The following is a 25294-nucleotide window of genomic DNA, read 5'->3' on the forward strand; positions in this document are numbered from 1 at the left end:
TCACTAAACAGAGAACATCCCTGGTCATCCCTACTGCCTCTGATCTGGAGGACTCACGAAACAGAGAACATCCCTGGTCATCCCTACTGCCTCTGATCTGGAGGACTCACTAAACAGAGAACATCCCTGGTCATCCCTACTGCCTCTGATCTGGAGGACTCACTAAACAGACGTTTAGTATGTAAATGATGTCTGAGTGTTGGAGTGTGCCTCTGGCTATTCGTGAATTGGTTTTGCTTAATATTAGAGGAATTTGAAATGATTTATACTTTTACTTTTGATACTTATGAATATTTAAAACCAGATACTTTTAGACTTTTCCTCAAGTAGTATTTTCCTGGTTGACTTTTACTGGAGTCATTTTCACTTTTGATACTTACTTTACACCAAATACTTTTACTCAAGTAGTATTTTACTGGGTGACTTTCACTTTCACTTGAGTCATTTTCTATGAAGGAATCTTTACTTTTACTCATGTGAAAGTTGGGTTACTTTTTCCACTAACGAAATACGACCCAGAATCCTCTTCTTTAGGTATGGATTCAAACTGGTGATGATGCAGTGTTCTGCCATCTGCGCCGCGCCATCTGCGTCGTTCTATCTGCGCCGTGCCATCTGCGCCGTGCCATCTGCGCCGCGCCATCTGCGCCGCGCCATCTGCGCCGCGCCATCTGCGCCGTGCCATCTGCACCGTTCTCTCAAGCCATTCACCAAAACAACAGTGTTGGTAATAAAAACTCATTTATTACGATCTCCGTATACATAGGTCTCTGTTACGATCTCCTTATACATAGGTCTCTGTTACTATCTCCTTATACATAGGTCTCTGTTACTATCTCCGTATACATAGGTCTCTGTTACGATCTCCTTATACATAGGTCTCTGTTACGATCTCCTTATACATAGGTCTCTGTTACGATCTCCTTATACATAGGTCTCTGTTACGATCTCCTTATACATAGGTCTCTGTTACTATCTCCGTATACATAGGTCTCTGTTACTATCTCCGTATACATAGGTCTCTGTTACGATCTCCTTATACATAGGTCTCTGTTACTATCTCCGTATACATAGGTCTCTACTGACTGAGTTTCTCTGGATAAATTAAAACAGTTTAATGAGATTCAAATACCCACCCCAAAAAATCAACCAAATCAAATGAATCTAAAATCTCTTGTCATATTTGGACCCAATATATTCACAAAGCATCTCAGAGATCTAGGATCAGTTTGACCTTTTAAATCATAATGAATAAGACAATATGGACATGGGGGGGGGGGGATCTGATCCTAGACCAGCTCTCTGCCTCTGAAATAGCAAACGGCACTCTATTACCCTATATAGTAGTGCACTATCTAACGCAATGGGCCGTAGTTAGTGCACTACTTTGGACCAGAACCTATTAGTTGAAAAGTGTCCCAAATGGGACCCTATTCCCTACATGGTGCACTACTTTCAACCAGATGGAGTCATAGAAGTGGTCACATTTTAGACACAACCAGGGGTGAGGTCAGGGGTCACTTGGAGGCGGAGCCTTGGCTAGAATCTCCTGCTTGTTGCTTCTGATGCTTCGGGTAATGTTTCTGGACAGGGAGGGAGAGAGAGGGAGGAGAAGGGAGAGAGAGGGAGGAGAAGGGAGAGAGATGGATAGGAGAAGGGAGAGAGGGAGGGGGAGAGAGAGAGGGAGAGGAGAAGGGATATAGAGGGAGAAGGGAGAGGGAGGAGAAGGGAGAGGGAGGAGAAGGGAGAGGGAGGAGAAGGGAGAGAGAGGGAGAGAAGGGAGAGAGAGAGGGAGGGAGATGGATAGGAGAAGGGAGAGGGGGAGGGAGGGGGATGTAAAGACAGAAGGGAAGTCATTTGTCAATTAGCTTTAGTGAAATAATCCCCAGAATACTAGACACAGAAACTAACAGTCAATCAGGATGAACGGTACTCGCAAGTAAAGTTGTCATCATTAGAAAAAGATATTCTATACAAACATACTGTAATGTGGCCCATTCATACCTACTGTAATGTGACCCATACATACCTACTGTAATGTGACCCATACATACATACCTACTGTAATGTGACCCATACATACCTACTGTAATGTGACCCATACATACCTACTGTAATGTGACCCATACATACCTACTGTAATGTGACCCATACATACCTACTGTAATGTGACCCATACATACCTACTGTAATGTGAACCATACATACCTACTGTAATGTGACCCATACATACCTACTGTAATGTGACCCATACATACCTACTGTAATGTGACCCATACATACCTACTGTAATGTGAACCATACATACATACCTACTGTAATGTGAACCATACATACATACCTACTGTAATGTGACCCATACCTATTGTAATGTGACCCATACATACCTACTGTAATGTGACCCATACATACCTACTGTAATGTGACCCATACATACCTACTGTAATGTGAACCATACCTATTGTAATGTGACCCATACATACCTACTGTAATGTGACCCATACATACCTACTGTAATGTGACCCATACATACCTACTGTAATGTGAACCATACCTATTGTAATGTGACCCATACATACCTACTGTAATGTGAACCATACCTATTGTAATGTGACCCATACCTACTGTAATGTGACCCATACATACCTACTGTAATGTGACCCATACATACATACCTACTGTAATGTGACCCATACATACATACATACTGTAATGTGACCCATACATACCTACTGTAATGTGAACCATACATACAAACCTACTGTAATGTGAACCATACATACAAACCTACTGTAATGTGACCCATACATACCTACTGTAATGTGACCCATACATACATACCTACTGTAATGTGACCCATACATACCTACTGTAATGTGACCCATACATACCTACTGTAATGTGACCCATACATACCTACTGTAATGTGACCCATACATACCTACTGTAATGTGAACCATAAATACCTACTGTAATGTGAACCATACATACCTACTGTAACGTGACCCATACATACAAACCTACTGTAATGTGACCCATACATACCTACTGTAATGTGACCCATACATACCTACTGTAATGTGACCCATACATACCTACTGTAATGTGACCCATACATACCTACTGTAATGTGACCCATACATACCTACTGTAATGTGACCCATACATACCTACTGTAATGTGACCCATACATACCTACTGTAATGTGAACCATACATACTGTCGATAAACTATACATACTGTAGGTATATGCAATTCAAAATGTGTTTATCCTGCAGTACCTCCACAGACCCCTAGTTGAATAACCCTAACTAACTAGCAAGCTAACTCGCTAACTACAGACCTAACTGACTAACTAACTGACTGACTAGTATAATCCTGTTTATACCTGCATGTTCTGATAGTGTTGTAGACTGCTGCAGTGGGTCTTCTTGGTTGTGTCTTCACTCCCATAGAACAGAGAACACAGCTTACAGAAGAACCCTGCCTTAGAAACCACAAATTCCTGGCCTGGAGAGAGAGAGGAGAGAGGAGAGAGGAGAGAGGAGAGAGGAGAGAGGAGAGAGGAGAGAGGAGAGAGGAGAGAGGAGAGAGGAGAGAGGAGAGAGGAGAGAGGAGAGAGAGAGAGAGAGAGAGAGAGAGAGACAGAGAGAGAGAGAGAGAGGAGAGAGAGGAGAGAGAGAGAGAGAGAGAGAGAGAGAGAGAGAGAGAGAGAGAGAGAGAGAGAGGAGAGAGAGGAGAGAGAGAGGAGAGAGAGAGAGGAGAGAGAGGAGAGAGAGGAGAGAGAGGAGAGAGAGGAGAGAGAGGAGAGAGAGGAGAGAGAGGAGAGAGAGGAGAGAGAGGAGAGAGAGGAGAGAGATAGCGAGAGGTTGGGAGAGAAATGGTTTAACTTAGAATCAATCATAAGTTAATTAGAATAAACTTAAATAACAGTGTCTAAATTCAGATGTACAGCGCATTCGAGAAAGTATTCAGACCCCTCAACTTTATTCACATTTTGTAACTTTAGGGCCTTAATCTAAAATGTATTAAATTGTTTTTTTCCTTCATTCATCTACACACAATACCCCATAATGACAAAGCAAAAACATTTTCCTAGAAATCTTTGCAAATGTATTAAATATATTAAATATAAAGCAGTGAAAAAATGTAATATCACATTTACATAAGTATTCAGACTCTTTACTCAGTACTTTGTTGAAGCACCTTTGGCCTCGATTACAGCCTCAAGTCTTCTTGGGTATGACGCTACAAGCTTGGCACACCTGTATTTGGGGAGTTTCTCCCATTCTTCTCTGCAGATCCTCTCAAGCTCTGTCAGGTTGGATGGGGAGCGTCGCTACACAGCTATTTTCAGGTCTCTCCAGAGATGTTCTATCAGGTTAAAGTCCGGGCTCTGGCTGGGCTACTCAAGGACATTCAGAGACTTGTCCTGAAGCCACTCCTGCGTTGTCTTGGCTGTGTGCTTAGGGTCGTTGTCCTGTTGAAATGTGAACCTTTGCCCCAGTCTGAGGTCCTGAGCGCTCTGGAGCAGGTTTTCATCAAGGATCTCTCTGTACTTTGCTACATTCATCTTTCTCTCGATCCTGACTAGTCTCCCATTCCCTGCCGCTGAAAAACATCCCCATAGCATGATGCTGCCACCACCATGCTTCACTGTAGGGATGGTGCCAGGTTTCCTCCAGACGTGACACTTGGCATTCAGGCCAAAGAGTTTAATCTTGGTTTCATCAGACCAGAGAATCTTGTTTCTCATGGTCTGAGAGTCTTTTGGTGCCTTTTGGCAAACTTCAAGCGGGTTGTCATGTGCCTTTTACTGAGGAGTGGCTTCCGTCTGGCCACTCTACCATAAAGGCCTGATTGGTGGAGTGCTGCAGAGACGGTTGTCCTTCTGGAAGGTCCCCCCGTCTCCACAGAGGAAGTCTAGAGCTCTGTCAGAGTGACCATCGGGTTCTTGGTCACCTCCCTGGCCAAGGCCATTCTCCCCAGATTGCTCAGTTTGGCCGGGCGGCCAGTTCTAGGAAGAGTCTTGGTGGTTCCAAACTTCTTCCATTTAAGAATGATGGAGGCCACTGTGTTCTTGGGGACCTTCAATGCTGCAGACATTTTTTGGTACCCTTCCCCAGATCTGTGCCTCGACACAATCCTGTCTCTGAGCTCTACAGACAATTCCTTTGACCTCATGGCTTGGTTTTTGCTCTGACAGGCACTGTCAACTGTGGGACCTTATATAGACAGGTGTGTGCCTTTCCAAATCATGTCCAATCAATTGAATTTACCACAGGTGAACTCCAATCAAGTTGTAGAAACATCTCAAGGATGATCCTGAACTAAATTTAGATTATCATAGCAAAGGGTCTGAATACTTGTGTAAATAAGGTATTTCTGTAGCAAAAATGTCTAAAAACCTCTTTTCGTTTTGTTCTGTTGTGATGTCATTATGGGGTATTGTGATGTCATTGTGGAGTATTGTGATGTCATTATGGAGTATTGTGATGTCATTATGGAGTATTGTGATGTCATTGTGGAGTATTGTGATGTCATTGTGGGGTATTGTGACGTCATTGTGGGGTATTGTGACGTCATTGTGACGTCATTATGGGGTATTGTGACGTCATTATGGGGTATTTTGATGTCATTATGGGGTATTTTGATGTCATTATGGGGTATTGTGATGTCATTGTGGAGTATTGTGTGTAGATTGATGAGGGAAAAAATAGTATTCAATTTTAGAATAAGGCTGTAACGTAACAAAATGTGGAAAAAGTCAAGGGGTCTGAATAACTTCCCGAATGCACGGCATGTGATAAAGTGAATCTGAGGCCCGTACCTGACCCTAACTCGCAAAACATAGAAAATGTGCTGTGCAGTTCTTGAACAATTATGTTTTTATTCAACATTTATTTTCAACTCTCTATTTCGCAACTTTTCTCTTCTTGAATTAAACTGACATTCACTTTCTGCCCAAAAGCATCTGGCGCGTACAGTTAGGACGAAGACTCAGGCCTACGCACCGGCAGATAAAAATAATGAAAAACCTCGATATACCTCGTGATAATAGTTGTATGATACATTACGGACTTTTAAGTTATTGTTCTCTTTATTCAACCAGCCACCCGCCCTTCACCCAAAACTATTTAATGTCCCTAAACCCTTCACCCAAAACTATTTAATGCCCCTGAACCCACACACTATTTAATGCCCCTAAACCCTTCACCCAAAACTATTTAATGTCCCTAAACCCTTCACCCAAAACTATTTAATGCCCCTGAACCCACACACTATTTAATGTCCCTAAACCCTTCACCCAAAACTATTTAATGCCCCTGAACCCACACACTATTTAATGACCCTAAACCCACACACTATTTAATGTCCCTAAACCCTTCACCCAAAACTATTTAATGCCCCTGAACCCACACACTATTTAATGCCCCTAAACCCTTCACCCAAAACTATTTAATGCCCCTAAACCCACACACTATTTAATGCCCCTAAACCCACACACTATTTAATGACCCTAAACACACACACTATTTAATGTCCCTAAACCCTTCACCCAAAACTATTTAATGCCCCTGAACCCACACACTAGTTAATGACCCTAAACACACACACTATTTAATGTCCCTAAACCCTTCACCCAAAACTATTTAATGCCCCTAAACCCACACACTATTTAATGCCCCTAAACCCCACACACTATTTAATGACCCTAAACCCACCCACTATTTAATGCCCCTAAACCCACACACTATTTAATGCCCCTAATCCCACCCACTATTTAATGCCCCTAATCCCACCCACTATTTAATGCCCCTAAACCCACCCACTATTTAATGACCCTAAACCCTTCACCAAAACACTATTTAATGCCCCTAAACACACACACTATTTAATGCCCCTAAACCCACACACTATTTAATGACCCTAAACCCACACACTATTTAATGACCCTAAACCCACACACTATTTAATGACCCTAAACCCACACACTATTTAATGTCCCTAAACCCTTCACCCAAAACTATTTAATGCCCCTGAACCCACACACTATTTAATGCCCCTAAACCCTTCACCCACACACTATTTAATGCCCCTAAACCCACACACTATTTAATGCCCCTAAACCCACACACTATTTAATGCCCCTAAACCCACACACTATTTAATGCCCCTAAACCCACACACTATTTAATGCCCCTAAACCCACCCACTATTTAATGCCCCTAAACCCTAATCCCACACACAATTTAATGCCCCTAATCCCGTCTGCACCACGGATATAACCACAGGGACTGCGGGTTTTGAGTCAACCAGCGCATCACAGACAGTCCCTCTGTTGTAACAGACACCTGTACCTGTATCGTCAGTGTCCCGGGTCTGAGCTGGTTCTGTTGTAACAGACACCTGTACCTGTATTGTCAGTGTGCCGGGTCTGGGCTGGTTCTGTTGTAACAGATACCTGTACCTGTATTGTCAGTGTGCCGGGTCTGGTTCTGTTGTAACAGACACCTGTACCTGTATCGTCAGTGTGCCGGGTCTGGTTCTGTTGTAACAGACACCTGTACCTGTATTGTCAGTGTGCCGGGTCTGGTTCTGTTGTAACAGACACCTGTACCTGTATCGTCAGTGTGCCGGGTCTGGTTCTGTTGTAACAGACACCTGTACCTGTATCGTCAGTGTGCCGGGTCTGGGCTGGTTCTGTTGTAACAGACACCTGTACCTGTATTGTCAGTGTGCCGGGTCTGGGCTGGTTCTGTTGTAACAGACACCTGTACCTGTATCGTCAGTGTGCCGGGTCTGGGCTGGTTCTGTTGTAACAGACACCTGTACCTGTATCGTCAGTGTGCCGGGTCTGGTTCTGTTGTAACAGACACCTGTACCTGTATCGTCAGCGTCCCGGGTCTGGGCTGGTTCTGGAAACTTCCTGGGCTGCTCTTCCTCCATCTCATGATCACCTCCAGCCTCATCCAGGGTCACCATCGTCTGATAGGAGAGAGATTGAAATATGTAGTGTGCCTGTCTAATAAAACGTAGAAGAGGTCATACAATAAGTTTTGTAGTGATTCCTATGTTGATGATGTAAATAATATCTGTTGGTCTGTGGTGTGTAATGAGGAGCAACCAGACGCTGCACTTGACACATTTATGAACTTGCTTATCCCAGTTACTGATCAACACGCACCCATTAAGAAAATGACTGTAAAAACTGTTAAATCCCTGTGGATTGATGAGGAATTGAAAAATGGGTTGGTTGAGAGGGCTGAGGCAAAAGGAATGGCAAATAAGTCTGGCTGCAAAACCGATTGGCAAAACGTACAGCAAGTTGAGAAATCATGTGACTAAACTGAATATAAATAGGAAGAAACTACACTATGAAACAAAGATAAATGAAGAACGATAGTAAACAAACTTTGGGAAAATAAGCAAACTCCTTCATTCATTGAATCAGATGGCTCATTCATTTCAGAACCGCTTGATATTGCCAACTACTTTAATGATGTTTAAGATTAGCAGACTCAGGGATGCCATGCCAGCAACAAACGCAAACACTACACATCCAAGTATATCTGACCAAATTATGAAAGACAAGAATTGTAATTTTTTGAATTCCGTAAAGTGAGTGTGGAAGAGGTGATAAAATTATTTTTGTCGACAACTACTGTGATTATTATTATTTGAACATGCTGGTCATTTATGGACGTTTGAACATCTTGGCCATGTTCTGTTTTAATCTCCACCCGGCACAGCCAGAAGAGGACTGGCCACCCCTCATAGCCTGGTTCCTCTCTAGGTTTCTTCCTAGGGTTCTGGCCTTTCTAGGGAGGTTTTTCCCTAGCCACCGTGCTTCTACAATCTGCATTGCTTGCTGTTTGGGGTTTGAGGCTGGGTTTCTGTACAGCACTTTGAGACATCGGCTGATGTTAAACGGGCTTTATAAATACATATGATTGATATCAACAATGACAAGCCACCAGGGTCCGACGATCTGGATGAAAAATTGACTGAGGATAATAGCGGACGATATTGCCACTCCTATTTGCCATACCGTCAATCCCAACCTACTAGAGAGCGTGAGCCCTCAGGCCTGGAGGGAAGCAAAAGTCATTCCGCTACCTAAGAATAGTAAAGCCCCCTTCACTGGCTCAAATAGCCGACCAATCAGCCTGTTACCAACCCGTAGTAAACTTCTGGCAACAATGGTGTTTGACCAGATACAATGCTATTTTACAGTAAACAAATTGACAACAGACTTTCAGCTTATAGGGAAGGACATTCAACAAGCACAGCACTTACACAAATGACTGATTGACAGAGAAATTGATAATAAAAAATATTTTAGAGGCTGTTTTGCTGGACTTCAGTGTGGCTTCTGATAATCAGTCTGCCGCAGGAAAAACCTACGTGTTATAGCTTTACACCCCCTGCTATAATGTGGATAAAGAGTTACCTGTCTAACAGAACACAGAGGGTGTTCTTTAATGGAAGCATAACATCCAACATAATCCAGGTAGAATCAGGAATTATTTAAAAAAATTAGCCCCACGCTCTAGGAGCTCAGATGCAAAAATATCTATGTCCAACGTTTCGACAGACAAGCTGTCTTCATCAGGAGTTCCCCAGGGCAGCTGTCTAGGCCCCTTACTAGTAGAGCCAGGAGTTCCCCAGGGCAGCTGTCTAGGCCCCTTACTAGTAGAGCCAGGAGTTCCCCAGGGCAGCTGTCTAGGCCCCTTACTAGTAGAGCCAGGAGTTCCCCAGGGCAGCTGTCTAGGCCCCTTACTAGTAGAGCCAGGAGTTCCCCAGGGCAGCTGTCTAGGCCCCTTGCTTTTTTCAATCTTTACTAACGACATGCCACTGACTTTGAGTAAAGCCAGTGTGTCTATGTATGTGGATGACTCAATACTATACACGTCAGCTACCACAGCGACTGAAATGACCACAACACTCAACAAAGAGCTGCAGTTAGTTTCAGAGTAGGTGGCAAGGAATAAGTTAGTCCTAAATATTTATAAAACTTAAAGCATTATATAATATTATATAGATAAATCATTCACTAAACCCTAAACCTCTACTACATCTTGTAATAAATAACGTGGAAATTGAGTAAGTTGATACGACTAAACTGCTTGGAGTTACCCTGGATTGTAAACTGTCATGGTCAAAACATACTGATACAACAGTAGCTAAGATGGGGAGAAGTATGTCCATAATAAAGTACTGCTCTACCTTCTTAACAACACTATCAATAAGGCAGGTCCTACAGACCCTAGTTTTGTCGCACCTTGACTACAGTTCAGTCGTGTGGTCAGGTGCCACAAAGAGGAACTTAGGAAAATTGCAATTGTCTCAGAACAGGGCAGCACGGCTGACCCTTGGATGTACACAGAGAGCTAATATTAATAATATGCATGTCAATCTCCTGGCTGAAAGTGGAGGAGAGATAGATTTGATCACTACTTTTATTTATGAGAGGTGTTGAATGCACTGAGCTGTCTAAACTACTAGCACCCAGACACCCATGCATACCCCACAAGACATGCCACCAGAGGTCTCTTCACAGTCCAGAACAGACACCCATGCATACCCCACAAGTCATGCCACCAGAGGTCTCTTCACAGTCCAGAACAGACACCCATGCATACCCCACAAGACATGCCACCAGAGGTCTCTTCACAGTCCAGAACAGACACCCATGCATACACCACAAGACATGCCAGCAGAGGTCTCTTCACAGTCCAGAACAGACACCCATGCATACCCCACAAGACATGCCACCAGAGGTCTCTTCACAGTCCAGAACAGACACCCATGCATACCCCACAAGACATGTCACCAGAGGTCTCTTCACAGTCCAGAACAGACTATGATAGGTGCACAGTACTACATAGAGCCATAACTACTATTCTACCTCAAGTAACTGACGAAAAGCAGTAGAATCAGATTTAAACAAATAATACACCTTATGGAACAGCGGGGACTGTGAAGCAACACAGACATGTTATAATATACGCACTATACACACACGTACACTTGGATTTAGTACTGTAGATATGTGGTAGTGGAGTACGGGCCTGAGGGCACAAACTGTGTTGTGAATTCTGTAATCAAGGTATTGTAATGTTTTTTAAATTGTACAACTGCCTTCATTTTGCTGGACCGCAGGAAAGCAGCAGCTAATGGGGATCCATAATAATTACAAATAGACGTGTGTGAGAGAGAGAGAGAGTTAGCGAGAGAGAGAGAGAGTTAGCGAGAGAGAGAGAGAGTTAGCGAGAGAGAGAGAGAGAGTTAGCGAGAGAGAGAGAGAGAGTTAGCGAGAGAGAGAGAGAGAGTTAGCGAGAGAGAGAGAGAGTTAGCGAGAGCGAGAGAGAGTTAGCGAGAGCGAGAGAGAGTTAGCGAGAGCGAGAGAGAGTTAGCGAGAGCGAGAGAGAGTTAGCGAGAGCGAGAGAGAGTTAGCGAGAGCGAGAGAGAGTTAGCGAGAGCGAGAGAGAGTTAGCGAGAGCGAGTTAGCGTGAGCGAGAGAGAGTTAGCGAGAGCGAGTTAGCGAGAGCGAGTTAGCGAGAGCGAGTTAGCGAGAGCGAGTTAGCGAGAGCGAGTTAGCGAGAGCGAGTTAGCGAGAGCGAGTTAGCGAGAGCGAGTTAGCGAGAGCGAGTTAGCGAGTTAGCGAGAGCGAGTTAGCGAGTTAGCGAGAGCGAGTTAGCGAGTTAGCGAGTTAGCGAGTTAGCGAGTTAGCGAGAGAGAGAGCGAGTTAGCGAGAGAGAGAGCGAGTTAGCGAGAGAGAGAGCGAGTTAGCGAGAGAGAGAGCGAGTTAGCGAGAGAGAGAGCGAGTTAGCGAGAGAGAGAGCGAGTTAGCGAGAGAGAGAGCGAGTTAGCGAGAGAGAGAGTTAGCGAGAGAGAGAGAGAGTTAGCGAGAGAGAGAGAGAGTTAGCGAGAGAGAGAGAGAGTTAGCGAGAGAGCGAGAGAGTTAGCGAGAGAGCGAGAGAGTTAGCGAGAGAGCGAGAGAGTTAGCGAGAGAGTTAGCGAGAGAGTTAGCGAGAGAGCGAGAGAGTTAGCGAGAGAGCGAGAGAGTTAGCGAGAGAGCGAGAGAGTTAGCGAGAGAGCGAGAGAGTTAGCGAGAGAGCGAGAGAGTTAGCGAGAGAGAGAGAGAGTTAGCGAGAGAGAGAGAGAGTTAGTTAGTTAGTGAAATCAAGATACAAGCAGACAAAAAGAAAGCACTAGTAGTTTACTGACCTCTGTGTTGAAGGAGTCTCTTGATTCGTCCTCCTGGCTGAATGGGTGTGGCTCCGGGCTAGGACCCTCCCCTCCTTCCTCGCCAACGATCTCATCCAGAGTGACCAATTCTTGAAGGTCTGCCTCATTTATTCCGCACTCCTGATCCCTCGCACCCTCCTCTTCTCTCTCATCCCCATCTCCTCCAATCTCATCCAGAGTCACCAACCATTCCGTATCCGCACCGAACCTCTCCTTCTCCCTCGTCCGTTCCTGCTCCTCCTCTTTGCTCTTCTCCCGCTCTGTACTCCTCCTCTCCTTCCCTCTCGCCTTCTCCCATTCCCTCGCTCGCTGTTTCTCCTTCGCCAGTTCCTGTTTCTTCATCAGCTCTTCCTCTTCGGCAGCGTCGTCAGGGTAACTCTCTTCTTCCTCACTCACCTCATCCAAAGAGACAAGGTTAGTCTTTTTGTGGGTACCTCCCTCACCCTTCTCTGACTCCACTGTAAGGGTCTGTACCTTCTCAAGGGTTTGGGGTATCTTCTTACCATCCTCCTTCTTTTGAAGTGTCATATTACCCTTACCCTTTTTGAAACCCTCTTTTTGGGGTTTTGAGGTACCCTCAGATTCAGTAGTACGGTTGTCCAGAGCTTCTGTCATATCCAACTGATCATCGACAGAGTCCAGGATATGGAACCCTTCCAAATCTCTGGGTAGAGAATCTCTTCGGTCTTCAGTGTCTTCGACAGAGTCCAGGATGTGGAAAGCAGATTCTTCTTCGTCTTGGCGTTCCTCTAGAGTAGTTTGGAGCTCCTGGGAACCCGTAGATTCAGAGGCTGTGTCATCCACGGTTTCGTTGAGTATCTGTAAACCTCCATCTTCTTCGGGTACTTTGTCAACAAGTGATTGGGGCACTTGGTGACCCGACACCGTCTCAAACTCTCGTAGTTCTAGGGTTGTATGAAGGTCTTGCTCCTTGGCTGCGGAAGACGGATCAGGCAAACCAGGCTCCAGTGGACAGCCTTCATTCTGAGCCTTGCTACCCAGAATCGAGTCCCCTTTTTTAGCCTGGGCCTTCTCCTCGCTCCCGCCTACCTCTGGAGGTTTTTCAGCTGTAGTCTCCATATCAATCTCTGACCCAGCACTTTCTACTTCCTTGTTCGCCGGCAATGCAGTGTCCAACACTGACACCTTGTGGTCGGATGACGGTAACATACCCTCAGCCATTGGCTGAGACAGAAGCTCCACGGGAAGAGACTCCGCCTCCATCCCGACTGTGGGGTCATCGTCAGTGACAGTTTCTGGGGTTTTTGCGGCTTCCTTTGCTACAACAGCAGCTGCAGCTGATGACCTGGTCTTGCGTCCAGAGGTGACAATTTCTTGTGTTTCTGCGGCTTCCGTTGCTACAACAGCAGCTGATGACCTGGTCTTGCGTCCAGAGGTGACAATTTCTCGGGTTTCTGCGCCTTCCGTTGCTACAACAGCAGCTGATGACCTGGTCTTCCGTCCAGAGGTGGCAGGTGGTGGAGGTTTTGCCGGCTGCGTTTTTTTGGCTGTTGCGGCTTGTTGCGGAGTCTTCTGTCCAGGGGGGTCAGAGGTAGAAGAGGATGGGCTGGGACTGCTTTTGGACGGGGGTCTCTCTTTCTCCTGGCTAGACTTCATAGTAGAAATTGGGGTATCAGGGGTACCCCTCTTGCGTTTGGATGATCGTTCTGACCTTTCATAGGCGCCATCTTGGGTATTGGGTGATGAAGATGGCTCTGGTGGGTTGGTGTTGTCCGCCTCATCCCCTTCCACCTCGTCCACGGTGACGAACTCATCCATGTCGAACTGGTCCAGGTCGAATGGGTTGGCGTCGGACGTGAACTCATCCGCCACGTAGCCAACACCCTGTGGTACGAGAGGAGGATGAATCCACGGAAATTAATCAATCGATTTTCCAGAAGTTCAACAGAAGTGCTGTACTTTGAATCAGATGTATGTAAGATAGCAATGTCTGAATGGAAACCAAACACAACATCTTGCTACAACAGATTGTAATGGTTTGGATTCTGTACATTACTATCTGAATGGTGTTTTTAATAAATCTGACGCTCACCTTTCTCTCTGCTGCCTCCGTATCTCTAGACTCACTGCTAGAGGACTGGTTGGTTCCACTACGGTGGCTCTGTGGGACAAACAGAAACATGAAATCACTGCTAGAGGACTGGCTAGTTCTACTACGGTGGCTCTGTGGGACAAACAGAAACATTAAATCACTGCTAGAGGACTGGCTAGTTCTACTACGGTGGCTCTGTGGGACAAACAGAAACATTAAATCACTGCTAGAGGACTGGCTAGTTCTACTACGGTGGCTCTGTGGGACAAACAGAAACATTAAATCACTGCTAGAAGACTGGCTAGTTCTACTACGGTGGCTCTGTGGGACAAACAGAAACATTAAATCACTCCTAGAAGACTGGCTAGTTCTACTACGGTGGCTCTGTGGGACAAACAGAAACATTAAATCACTCCTAGAGGACTGGTTGGTTCCACTACGGTGGCTCTGTGGGACAAACAGAAACATTAAATCAACCCTAGAAGACTGGCTAGTTCTACTACGGTGGCTCTGTGGGACAAACAGAAACATTAAATCACTCCTAGAGGACTGGCTAGTTCTACTACGGTGGCTCTGTGGGACAAACAGAAACATTAAATCACTCCATTACATCTCAGAAACAGAAGGAAATCATGTTAACATCTCATTTAGGCTTTTAACAACAGCTGAACTTAAGGATATAACCTGAATATGAAAAAATACATCCACCATCACTCCTGCTGTCTCCTTCTCTTAATTCGTCTCTCTCCCTGGCACCCGTACCGTCTGCTCCTCCTCCCCTACCTCCTTTCTTACCTTGCTCCTCTCTTCCTCCTCTTTCCTCCCCTTCTTCTTGGCGGGACTGCCGTCCTGTCTGTTGCTCCTGCAGGAGCCAGAAGAAGAGCTAGAGGAGTCGCCGTGTCTCGACGTCGGAGGACCCTGCTCCTCCTCGCTTCTATGCCTGGAAGAGTCTATCTTTTCTGGGGAAGAATGGTGCCTGCGCCGGCCTCTTCCTCCAAAGCCTTGGGTCTTCGCCTGGTTCTTCTCTGGTTGTCCAGAGCCTGAAGGTGGTTTCTTTGCTCCTTCTGTCTGCGTTGTTGTCTTCTTCGCTGGTGTGGTTGGAGGCTTTTTATCGGTCTGTGACTTCGTAGGTAGTCTGTGACTTTGCTTCTCTGGTTGAGCTGGGGCCTGGTTCAGTTCTCCAGCCGGGGTCTTGGTCTCCCTCTTCTCCCCGGCTACAGAGCTCTTCTTGTCGGATAGAGGCTTGTCCTGGCTCTTCTCTCCTTGGTCCCGTCTTCGTTCCTCAGCTAGTTTCTCCATGCGGTGTTGGTGCACTGCTACCTCCAGGGCCTTCAGGATCTCCTGAGTCACCGGAGTGAAGTCTAACCGTTTGTCTTTAACTTTAACAGACACTGGGAGAGCTACGGGGACAGAGGCTGATGTTACCGGTGTTCGTGCCGGTACAGAACCAGCAACGGCGTCACAGTCGACGGGATTGATGACATAATTTGCGTCAACGTCGTCGGTAGCAGCGTGAACGGTAGCGGTTGCTACGGTTTCTCCATTTTCGCCGTCCGGTTTTGCAGCCACGACAGCAACGGTTCGGCTTTGGTCGTTGTTGGTCGTCATCGGGTCATCGGGCTCCGTGACGACCGGACCGGGTTCCGTTGCGGTCGCGTCGGAGTCTATCGCTATGTCGTCACGGGACTGGATGGCGCTTACGTCATGTCCCGGTTGTTCGGTAACCACAGGCTGAGTGGCAGAGATGGCCGTAGCACTGGTGGCGGTAGTAGCGGTGTCATCGGTAGCGATTGCGGCAGGAAAAGGTTTAACAGGTGTTGCTGCACCTTTAGGCTTGTTGCCTTGGACCGCCTTTTTCTTGGCTTTGGTGCTGAAATGACAAACATTAAGACGTAAATCACAGTAAGTGACGTTGACACGCAAATCCAAGTCTAAATGTAACAACATAAATGGGCGAGAGTTGTTCCCTGAACAGGAAAAAAACTGAGCCCTAGAGTTTTCCAACAGGGAAAAATGGACAGTGCTTAGTAGAGGACTTCACGGGTCCAAAAAGGACAGGCATCATTTATTCTATTTCATATAAAAGGCCCGTTTTCGAACAGACCCGAGGACAACTAGACACCCTCCATATAGACCTGATCGGATCCAGACCCAGTCTGGTCCAATACGAGCGAAGGAAACACCAGAACAGTCCTTTTTAAGCTACATTATGAACTGGAGTTGATAAAGCACGAGGGAGGGGTAGAGGGACGAGACGATCTAGCAGGGGGCCGTGCTGTGTGTGAGAGGAGGTAGAGAGAGGAGGAAGAGAGAGGAGACGCTCTAGCAGGGGGCCGTGCTGTGTGAGAGGAGGTAGAGAGAGGAGACGCTCTAGCAGGGGGCCGTGCTGTGAGAGAGGAGGTAGAGAGAGGAGACGCTCTAGCAGGGGGCCGTGCTGTGAGAGAGGAGGTAGAGAGAGGAGACGCTCTGGCAGGGGGCCGTCCTGTGTGAGAGGAGGTAGAGAGAGGAGGTGGAAAGAGGAGACGCTCTAGCAGGGGGCCGTGCTGTGTGAGAGGAGGTAGAGAGAGGAGACTCTCTACCAGGGGGCCGTGCTGTGAGAGAGGAGGTAGAGAGAGGAGGTGCTCTAGCAGGGGGCCGTGCTGTGAGAGAAGAGGTAGAGAGAGGAGACGCTCTAGCAGGGGGCCGTGCTGTGTGAGAGAGGAGGTAGAGAGAGGAGACGCTCTACCAGGGGGCCGTGCTGTGAGAGAAGAGGTAGAGAGAGGAGACGCTCTAGCAGGGGGCCGTGCTGTGAGAGAAGAGGTAGAGAGAGGAGACGCTCTAGCAGGGGGCCGTGCTGTGAGAGAGGAGGTAGAGAGAGGAGACGCTCTACCAGGGGGCCGTGCTGTGAGAGAAGAGGTAGAGAGAGGAGACGCTCTAGCAGGGGGCCGTGCTGTGAGAGAAGAGGTAGAGAGAGGAGACGCTCTAGCAGGGGGCCGTGCTGTGTGAGAGAGGAGGTAGAGAGAGGAGGTAGAGAGAGGAGACGCTCTACCAGGGGGCCGTGCTGTGTGTGAGAGAGAGGAGGTAGAGAGAGGAGACGCTCTAGCAGGGGGCCGTGCTGTGTGAGAGAGGAGGTAGAGAGAGTAGACACTCTACCAGGGGGCCGTGCTGTGTGAGAGAGGAGGTAGAGAGAGGAGGTAGAGAGAGGAGACGCTCTACCAGGGGGCCGTGCTGTGAGAGAGGAGGTAGAGAGAGGAGGTGCTCTAGCAGGGGGCCGTGCTGTGAGAGAGGAGGTAGAGAGAGGAGACGCTCTAGCAGGGGGCCGTGCTGTGTGAGAGAGGAGGTAGAGAGAGGAGACGCTCTAGCAGGGGGCCGTGCTGTGAGAGAGAGGAGGTAGAGAGAGGAGACGCTCTAGCAGGGGGCCGTGCTGTGAGAGAGGAGGTAGAGAGAGGAGACGCTCTAGCAGGGGGCCGTGCTGTGTGAGAGAGGAGGTAGAGAGAGGAGACGCTCTACCAGGGGGCCGTGCTGTGTGAGAGAGGAGGTAGAGAGAGGAGACGCTCTAGCAGGGGGCCGTGCTGTGAGAGAGAGGAGGTAGAGAGAGGAGACGCTCTAGCAGGGGGCCGTGCTGTGTGAGAGAGGAGGTAGAGAGAGGAGACGCTCTACCAGGGGGCCGTGCTGTGTGTGAGAGAGAGGAGGTAGAGAGAGGAGACGCTCTAGCAGGGGGCCGTGCTGTGTGAGAGAGGAGGTAGAGAGAGGAGACGCTCTAGCAGGGGGCCGTGCTGTGAGAGAGAGGAGGTAGAGAGAGGAGGAAGAGAGAGGAGACGCTCTAGCAGGGGGCCGTGCTGTGTGAGAGGAGGTAGAGAGAGGAGACGCTCTAGCAGGGGGCCGTGCTGTGAGAGAGGAGGTAGAGAGAGGAGACGCTCTAGCAGGGGGCCGTGCTGTGAGAGAGGAGGTAGAGAGAGGAGACGCTCTGGCAGGGGGCCGTCCTGTGTGAGAGGAGGTAGAGAGAGGAGGTGGAAAGAGGAGACGCTCTAGCAGGGGGCCGTGCTGTGTGAGAGGAGGTAGAGAGAGGAGACTCTCTACCAGGGGGCCGTGCTGTGAGAGAGGAGGTAGAGAGAGGAGGTGCTCTAGCAGGGGGCCGTGCTGTGAGAGAAGAGGTAGAGAGAGGAGACGCTCTAGCAGGGGGCCGTGCTGTGTGAGAGAGGAGGTAGAGAGAGGAGACGCTCTACCAGGGGGCCGTGCTGTGAGAGAAGAGGTAGAGAGAGGAGACGCTCTAGCAGGGGGCCGTGCTGTGAGAGAAGAGGTAGAGAGAGGAGACGCTCTAGCAGGGGGCCGTGCTGTGAGAGAGGAGGTAGAGAGAGGAGACGCTCTACCAGGGGGCCGTGCTGTGAGAGAAGAGGTAGAGAGAGGAGACGCTCTAGCAGGGGGCCGTGCTGTGAGAGAAGAGGTAGAGAGAGGAGACGCTCTAGCAGGGGGCCGTGCTGTGTGAGAGAGGAGGTAGAGAGAGGAGGTAGAGAGAGGAGACGCTCTACCAGGGGGCCGTGCTGTGTGTGAGAGAGAGGAGGTAGAGAGAGGAGACGCTCTAGCAGGGGGCCGTGCTGTGTGAGAGAGGAGGTAGAGAGAGTAGACACTCTACCAGGGGGCCGTGCTGTGTGAGAGAGGAGGTAGAGAGAGGAGGTAGAGAGAGGAGACGCTCTACCAGGGGGCCGTGCTGTGAGAGAGGAGGTAGAGAGAGGAGGTGCTCTAGCAGGGGGCCGTGCTGTGAGAGAGGAGGTAGAGAGAGGAGACGCTCTAGCAGGGGGCCGTGCTGTGTGAGAGAGGAGGTAGAGAGAGGAGACGCTCTAGCAGGGGGCCGTGCTGTGAGAGAGAGGAGGTAGAGAGAGGAGACGCTCTAGCAGGGGGCCGTGCTGTGAGAGAGGAGGTAGAGAGAGGAGACGCTCTAGCAGGGGGCCGTGCTGTGTGAGAGAGGAGGTAGAGAGAGGAGACGCTCTACCAGGGGGCCGTGCTGTGTGAGAGAGGAGGTAGAGAGAGGAGACGCTCTAGCAGGGGGCCGTGCTGTGAGAGAGAGGAGGTAGAGAGAGGAGACGCTCTAGCAGGGGGCCGTGCTGTGTGAGAGAGGAGGTAGAGAGAGGAGGTAGAGAGAGGAGACGCTCTAGCAGGGGGCCGTGCTGTGTGAGAGAGGAGGTAGAGAGAGGAGACGCTCTACCAGGGGGCCGTGCTGTGTGTGAGAGAGAGGAGGTAGAGAGAGGAGACGCTCTAGCAGGGGGCCGTGCTGTGTGAGAGAGGAGGTAGAGAGAGGAGACGCTCTAGCGGGGGGCCGTGCTGTGTGTGAGAGGAGGTAGAGAGAGGAGACGCTCTAGCAGGGGGCCGTGCTGTGAGAGAGGAGGTAGAGAGAGGAGGTAGAGAGAGGAGGTAGAGAGAGGAGACGCTCTAGCAGGGGGCCGTGCTGTGTGAGAGAGAGAGGAGGTAGAGAGAGGAGACGCTCTAGCAGGGGGCCGTGCTGTGTGAGAGGAGGTAGAGAGAGGAGACGCTCTAGCAGGGGGCCGTGCTGTGTGAGAGAGGAGGTAGAGAGAGGAGACGCTCTACCAGGGGGCCGTGCTGTGTGTGAGAGAGAGGAGGTAGAGAGAGGAGACGCTCTAGCAGGGGGCCGTGCTGTGTGAGAGGAGGTAGAGAGAGGAGACGCTCTAGCAGGGGGTCGTGCTGTGTGAGAGGAGGTAGAGAGAGGAGACGCTCTAGCAGGGGGCCGTGCTGTGTGAGAGGAGGTAGAGAGAGGAGGTAGAGAGAGGAGACGCTCTAGCAGGGGGCCGTGCTGTGTGAGAGAGGAGGTAGAGAGAGGAGGTAGAGAGAGGAGACGCTCTAGCAGGGGGCCGTGCTGTGTGAGAGAGGAGGTAGAGAGAGGAGGTAGAGAGAGGAGGTAGAGAGAGGAGACGCTCTACCAGGGGGCCGTGCTGTGTGAGAGAGGAGGTAGAGAGAGGAGGTAGAGAGAGGAGACGCTCTACCAGGGGGCCGTGCTGTGTGAGAGAGGAGGTAGAGAGAGGAGGTAGAGAGAGGAGACGCTCTACCAGGGGGCCGTGCTGTGTGTGAGAGAGGAGGTAGAGAGAGGAGGTAGAGAGAGGAGACGCTCTACCAGGGGGCCGTGCTGTGTGTGTAGGCTACTGAGTGTGAGTGAGTGACAGGGAACAGGGGGGGAGAGATGAGAGACAGCAACCATCCAAGCAGACTCGCGCTATAGTAGACTAACAGCTGCCATAGATAGGTTATAGTAGACTAACCATAGATAGGTTATAGTAGACTAACCATAGATAGGTTATAGTAGACTAACCATAGATAGGTTATAGTAGACTAACCATAGATAGGCTATAGTAGACTAACAGCTGCCATAGATAGGTTATTGATCATCCAGTAGTGATTACGCAGAGCCTGTCTCGACTGCATCAAATCGGGAGACGCTAATTACGCTAGCTAGGCTAATTGAGGCTGCATATTGTGTTTATTGATCATCCAGTAATGATTACGCAGAACCTGTCTCGACTGCATCAAATCGGGAGACGCTAATTAAGCTAGCTAGGCTAAAGGAGTCTGCTTTCGTCCTTCACAATTACAAACAACTCCATTCAGAATCTACCTGTTGTAGCCTGCCCTTCTCGTCTCTCTCTCGGACTACTGACACATTCCGAAAATCGGTATTCTCACCAAAACATCTGTAACTTCCGAACGGTTTGGGCCTACAAAAAACCACTATGGAAAGATGTGAGACTCACAATGCTCTACGAACCCCGACAACGGTCACAGGAATTGTCTCTAGTCTGTACCGCCAACTTCAGTCTGTAGCCTACACACTAATAGCACACCTCTATTTTACTGAGTCCAGTATTAGAAGGAAGTTAGACTGGAAGTCATTGTGTTACCGCTAGTTAGTAACTTCCTTTAAACTGCAGAACCCATTGGATGAGAAGTCAACCCCTTTCTCACCTTCTCATCCAATGGGTTTTGAGGAGGAGGCGGCAAGGAGAGAGGACGTGGGGATTCAAGGAAACGCTATCGAGGCTCTCCCCTCGTGTCTTTCATTCCTCACCTCCCTCTCCAAGCACATTGGGGGAGAGGAGTGAAGGTTTACTGATTATATGAATTTCATTACTTGGTTATTATCGTTGTCAATGATTTTCTTGACAGACACAATGGTATTATATTGCTGTATCATTATATAAACTACTTAAAAAACGATTGAAATGCTGTTGGTCTTTTCCATTGGCTATAAATGATTGAACTGTTGACTAAAGCACAAACATACCTGTCTACCTGGCTCCATTTTGAATGACAAGTAAATGTTTTGTTGTCATGGTCTCATCTAGGCTTTTATTACATGTGAAGCTGCGAGAAAAATCACATTAAAAAATGTATATGAAACCATTTGGAAAATGTGGTTCCTGATGTCACACCTTGGCCCTTTTTATTTATAGAAAGAGCCAAATGTAAAAAAAATGTACCGTTGCAAAGCATGCTAGGTATTATTCTAATGAGTTCCATCCTGCAAAAAATAAATTTAAGTAATCTGAACTTTTCAGTCAACACTGCTGCTTAGTCGCTTCAATTGTTTTGACTTCTTGGTTTGAACTTCTATTATAATTTAAAATATTGGCCATTTTATAATGTTGTCACACTATAGAAAGAGCCATATATAAAATAGGTTTTATGTCCCCAGTAATGTATAGATATACAGACAGACAAGTAATGAAAGGTTGAGGTAGACATTTACCCGGTGACAGGTGTCTTCTTGGCTGGGGGCTGCGGCTGAGGCGGGTGTTTAACCTTGACCAGCATGTTGAACTTCAGAGGCTTGTTCTGAACTACACGGGGAAACTTCTGGAAATGAAGACACACTGCCATCGCTATCGAGGACGACTCCATCTCAAAATAAATCTAAGAGAGAGAGAGGGGACAAGAGGGAGGGATAAGGATGAGACTGTTGTCCTCCTTCAAGACCTAAAAACACTTGACTGTTGGACTTGTCCTCCTTCAAGACCTAAAAACACCTGACTGTTGTCCTCCTTCAAGACCTAAAAACACCTGACTGTTGTCCTTGTCCTCCTTCAAGACCTAAAAACACCTGACTGTTGGACTTGTCCTCCTTCAAGACCTAAAAACACCTGACTGTTGTCCTCCTTCAAGACCTAAAAACACCTGACTGTTGTCCTCCTTCAAGACCTAAAAACACCTGACTGTTGTCCTCCTTCAAGACCTAAAAACACCTGACTGTTGTCCTTGTCCTCCTTCAAGACCTAAAAACACCTGACTGTTGGACTTGTCCTCCTTCAAGACCTAAAAACACCTGACTGTTGGACTTCTTCAAGACCTAAAAACACCTGACTGTTGTCCTTGTCCTCCTTCAAGACCTAAAAACACCTGACTGTTGGACTTGTCCTCCTTCAAGACCTAAAAACACCTGACTGTTGGACTTCTTCAAGACCTAAAAACACCTGACTGTTGGACTTGTCCTTCCAGCACTAACTCGTCTTTTCTTACTGATTTCCCTGATAGCTGCTTTAGTCAGGAAGGTTTTACGTGGAAAAACTATGGTTGACTTACCGAGCTTAGCTGTATACACTGACCGTGTTATCTGGGTTGTTCACAGCTGGAATCTTTAAAATTGTGAAACCACCACGTCTGACAGCGACGTTACAAGACGCCACGTCTGACAGCGGCGTTACAAGACGCCACGTCTGACAGCGACGTTACAAGACGCCACGTCTGACAGCGACGTTACAAGACGCCACGTCTGACAGCGACGTTACAAGACGCCACGTCTGACAGCGACGTTACAAGACGCCACGTCTGACAGCGACGTTACAAGACGCCACGTCTGACAGCGACGTTACAAGACGCCACGTCTAACAGCGACGTTACAAGACGCCGCGTCTGACAGCGACGTTACAAGACGCCGCGTCTGACAGCGACGTTACAAGACGCCACGTCTAACAGCGACGTTACAAGACGCCACGTCTAACAGCGATACTACAAGACGCCACGTCTAACAGCGATACTACAAGACGCCACGTCTAACAGCGATACTACAAGACGACAGGTCTAACAGCGATACTACAAGACGACAGGTCTAACAGCGATGTTACAAGACGCCACGTCTAACAGCGACGTTACAAGACGCCACGTCTAACAGCGACGTTACAAGACGCCACGTCTAACAGCGACGTTACAAGACGCCACGTCTAACAGCGACGTTACAAGACGCCACGTCTAACAGCGACGTTACAAGACGCCACGTCTAACAGCGATACTACAAGACGCCACGTCTAACAGCGATACTACAAGACGACAGGTCTAACAGCGATGTTACAAGACGCCACGTCTAACAGCGACGTTACAAGACGCCACGTCTAACAGCGACGTTACAAGACGCCACGTCTAACAGCGACGTTACAAGACGCCAGGTCTAACAGCGACGTTACAAGACGCCAGGTCTAACAGCGATACTACAAGACGCCACGTCTAACAGCGATTTTACAAGACGCCACGTCTAACAGCGACGTTACAAGACGCCACGTCTAACAGCGATTTTACAAGACGCCACGTCTAACAGCGATATTACAAGACGCCACGTCTAACAGCGACGTTACAAGACGCCACGTCTAACAGCGATTTTACAAGACGCCACGTCTAACAGCGACGTTACAAGACGCCACGTCTAACAGCGATTTTACAAGACGCCACGTCTAACAGCGATGTTACAAGACGCCACGTCTAACAGCGATATTACAAGACGCCACGTCTAACAGCGATATTACAAGACGCCACGTCTAACAGCGATATTACAAGACGCCACGTCTAACAGCGACGTTACAAGACGCCACGTCTAACAGCGACGTTACAAGACGCCACGTCTAACAGCGATGTTACAACAACAAAGATATTACTGCCAATAAACACCGTTTCCGCTCTGACATCATAGCACTCATGACATCACAGCAGAACGTAATGCTGAATCAACACTAACCACGCTCCGCTTCGTCAAAAAAAATATCTAAAATTAAATGAACAGTGGGGCGGACAGTGCAGCTGGTTTCACCGTGTCCCTACTGCGGATTCCAACTTTAATATTAGCACTTTTCAATAAACAAGAACCTTTTAAAAAACTTGATGTAAATTAATCTTTCTTTAGTTTATCGTACTACGGTCAACATGTCAGGAAGTTTTGTCACTTTCAAAAAAAAGGGCCATACATCCATTTCAAAGCTCACTACATTGAATCATAAGCGTTAGAAACGGGACGATACGTAGTAACTTATTTTAACGCTACAACTCAGCGAAATGAAGTTGCCACGAGCAGCACCACAAATAAGAGATACAAGATGCAAGACTTTTTGGTCTAACACAGGACCTGCGCATGTGAAATGGTTTGATTCACGCTTTTACAACGTGGTAGCAACGAGACCAAAACAAAGGAGAAATTTAGCTTCGCGCATCGACGCTCTTAGTTGCGGAAATTGACAGACTATGCGATATACCTTCTGCATCATATTGCTGAGTGTATCTTTAAAAGAGATGATGATTAGGTCTTATTAATAGGCTTTCGGCGATTGGTAGTCTAAATTCAGTGTACTTCGTTTTTAACTGCCATTTCCTGAAAGTCAGACTCTTTCCCAAACGCCAAGTCATTTTTCTCAGGTTCAGAAGCAGCTGCATACAACAACCTCTCCGTGGTTATCCTTAGACATTTTCTCCAGAAGACTTGTATAGAGCGTCTAAATCTGCTGTCTACAAGTCTGGTCCAGGAGCGTATTAATCTGCTGTCTACAAGTCTGGTCCAGGAGCGTATTAATCTGCTCTATACAAGTCTGGTCCTGGAGCGTCTTAATCTGCTGTCTACAAGTCTGGTCCCGGAGCGTATTAATCTGCTCTATACAAGTCTGGTCCTGGAGCGTCTTAATCTGCTGTCTACAAGTCTGGTCCCGGAGCGTATTAATCTGCTCTATACAAGTCTGGTCCCGGAGCGTA

At 47.9% G+C, this 25294-nt stretch overlaps 1 protein-coding gene across 4 annotated transcripts in view; it reads right to left on the reverse strand.

Annotated features, from left to right (window-relative positions):
* Positions 1-724: 724 nt before the first annotated feature.
* The window catches only part of LOC129865960 (zinc finger protein 638-like), a 78537-nt gene continuing 53967 nt past the window's right edge, over positions 725-25294 (reverse strand). For all 4 annotated transcript variants that reach the window (XM_055939066.1, XM_055939063.1, XM_055939064.1 and 1 more), the window contains 7 exons: positions 22041-22204; positions 15104-16178; positions 14309-14377; positions 12235-14100; positions 7887-7989; positions 3389-3510; positions 725-1583 (listed from right to left, as the gene is read on the reverse strand). In XM_055939066.1, the coding sequence (XP_055795041.1) occupies positions 1518-1583; positions 3389-3510; positions 7887-7989; positions 12235-14100; positions 14309-14377; positions 15104-16178; positions 22041-22204 (3465 nt within the window). In that variant the 3' untranslated portion in view covers positions 725-1517. The remainder of the gene's footprint in view (positions 1584-3388; positions 3511-7886; positions 7990-12234; positions 14101-14308; positions 14378-15103; positions 16179-22040; positions 22205-25294) is intronic.

The sequence above is a fragment of the Salvelinus fontinalis genome, chromosome 11 (genome assembly GCF_029448725.1).
Source record: "Salvelinus fontinalis isolate EN_2023a chromosome 11, ASM2944872v1, whole genome shotgun sequence".
In the NCBI taxonomy this organism is placed as follows: domain Eukaryota; kingdom Metazoa; phylum Chordata; class Actinopteri; order Salmoniformes; family Salmonidae; genus Salvelinus; species Salvelinus fontinalis.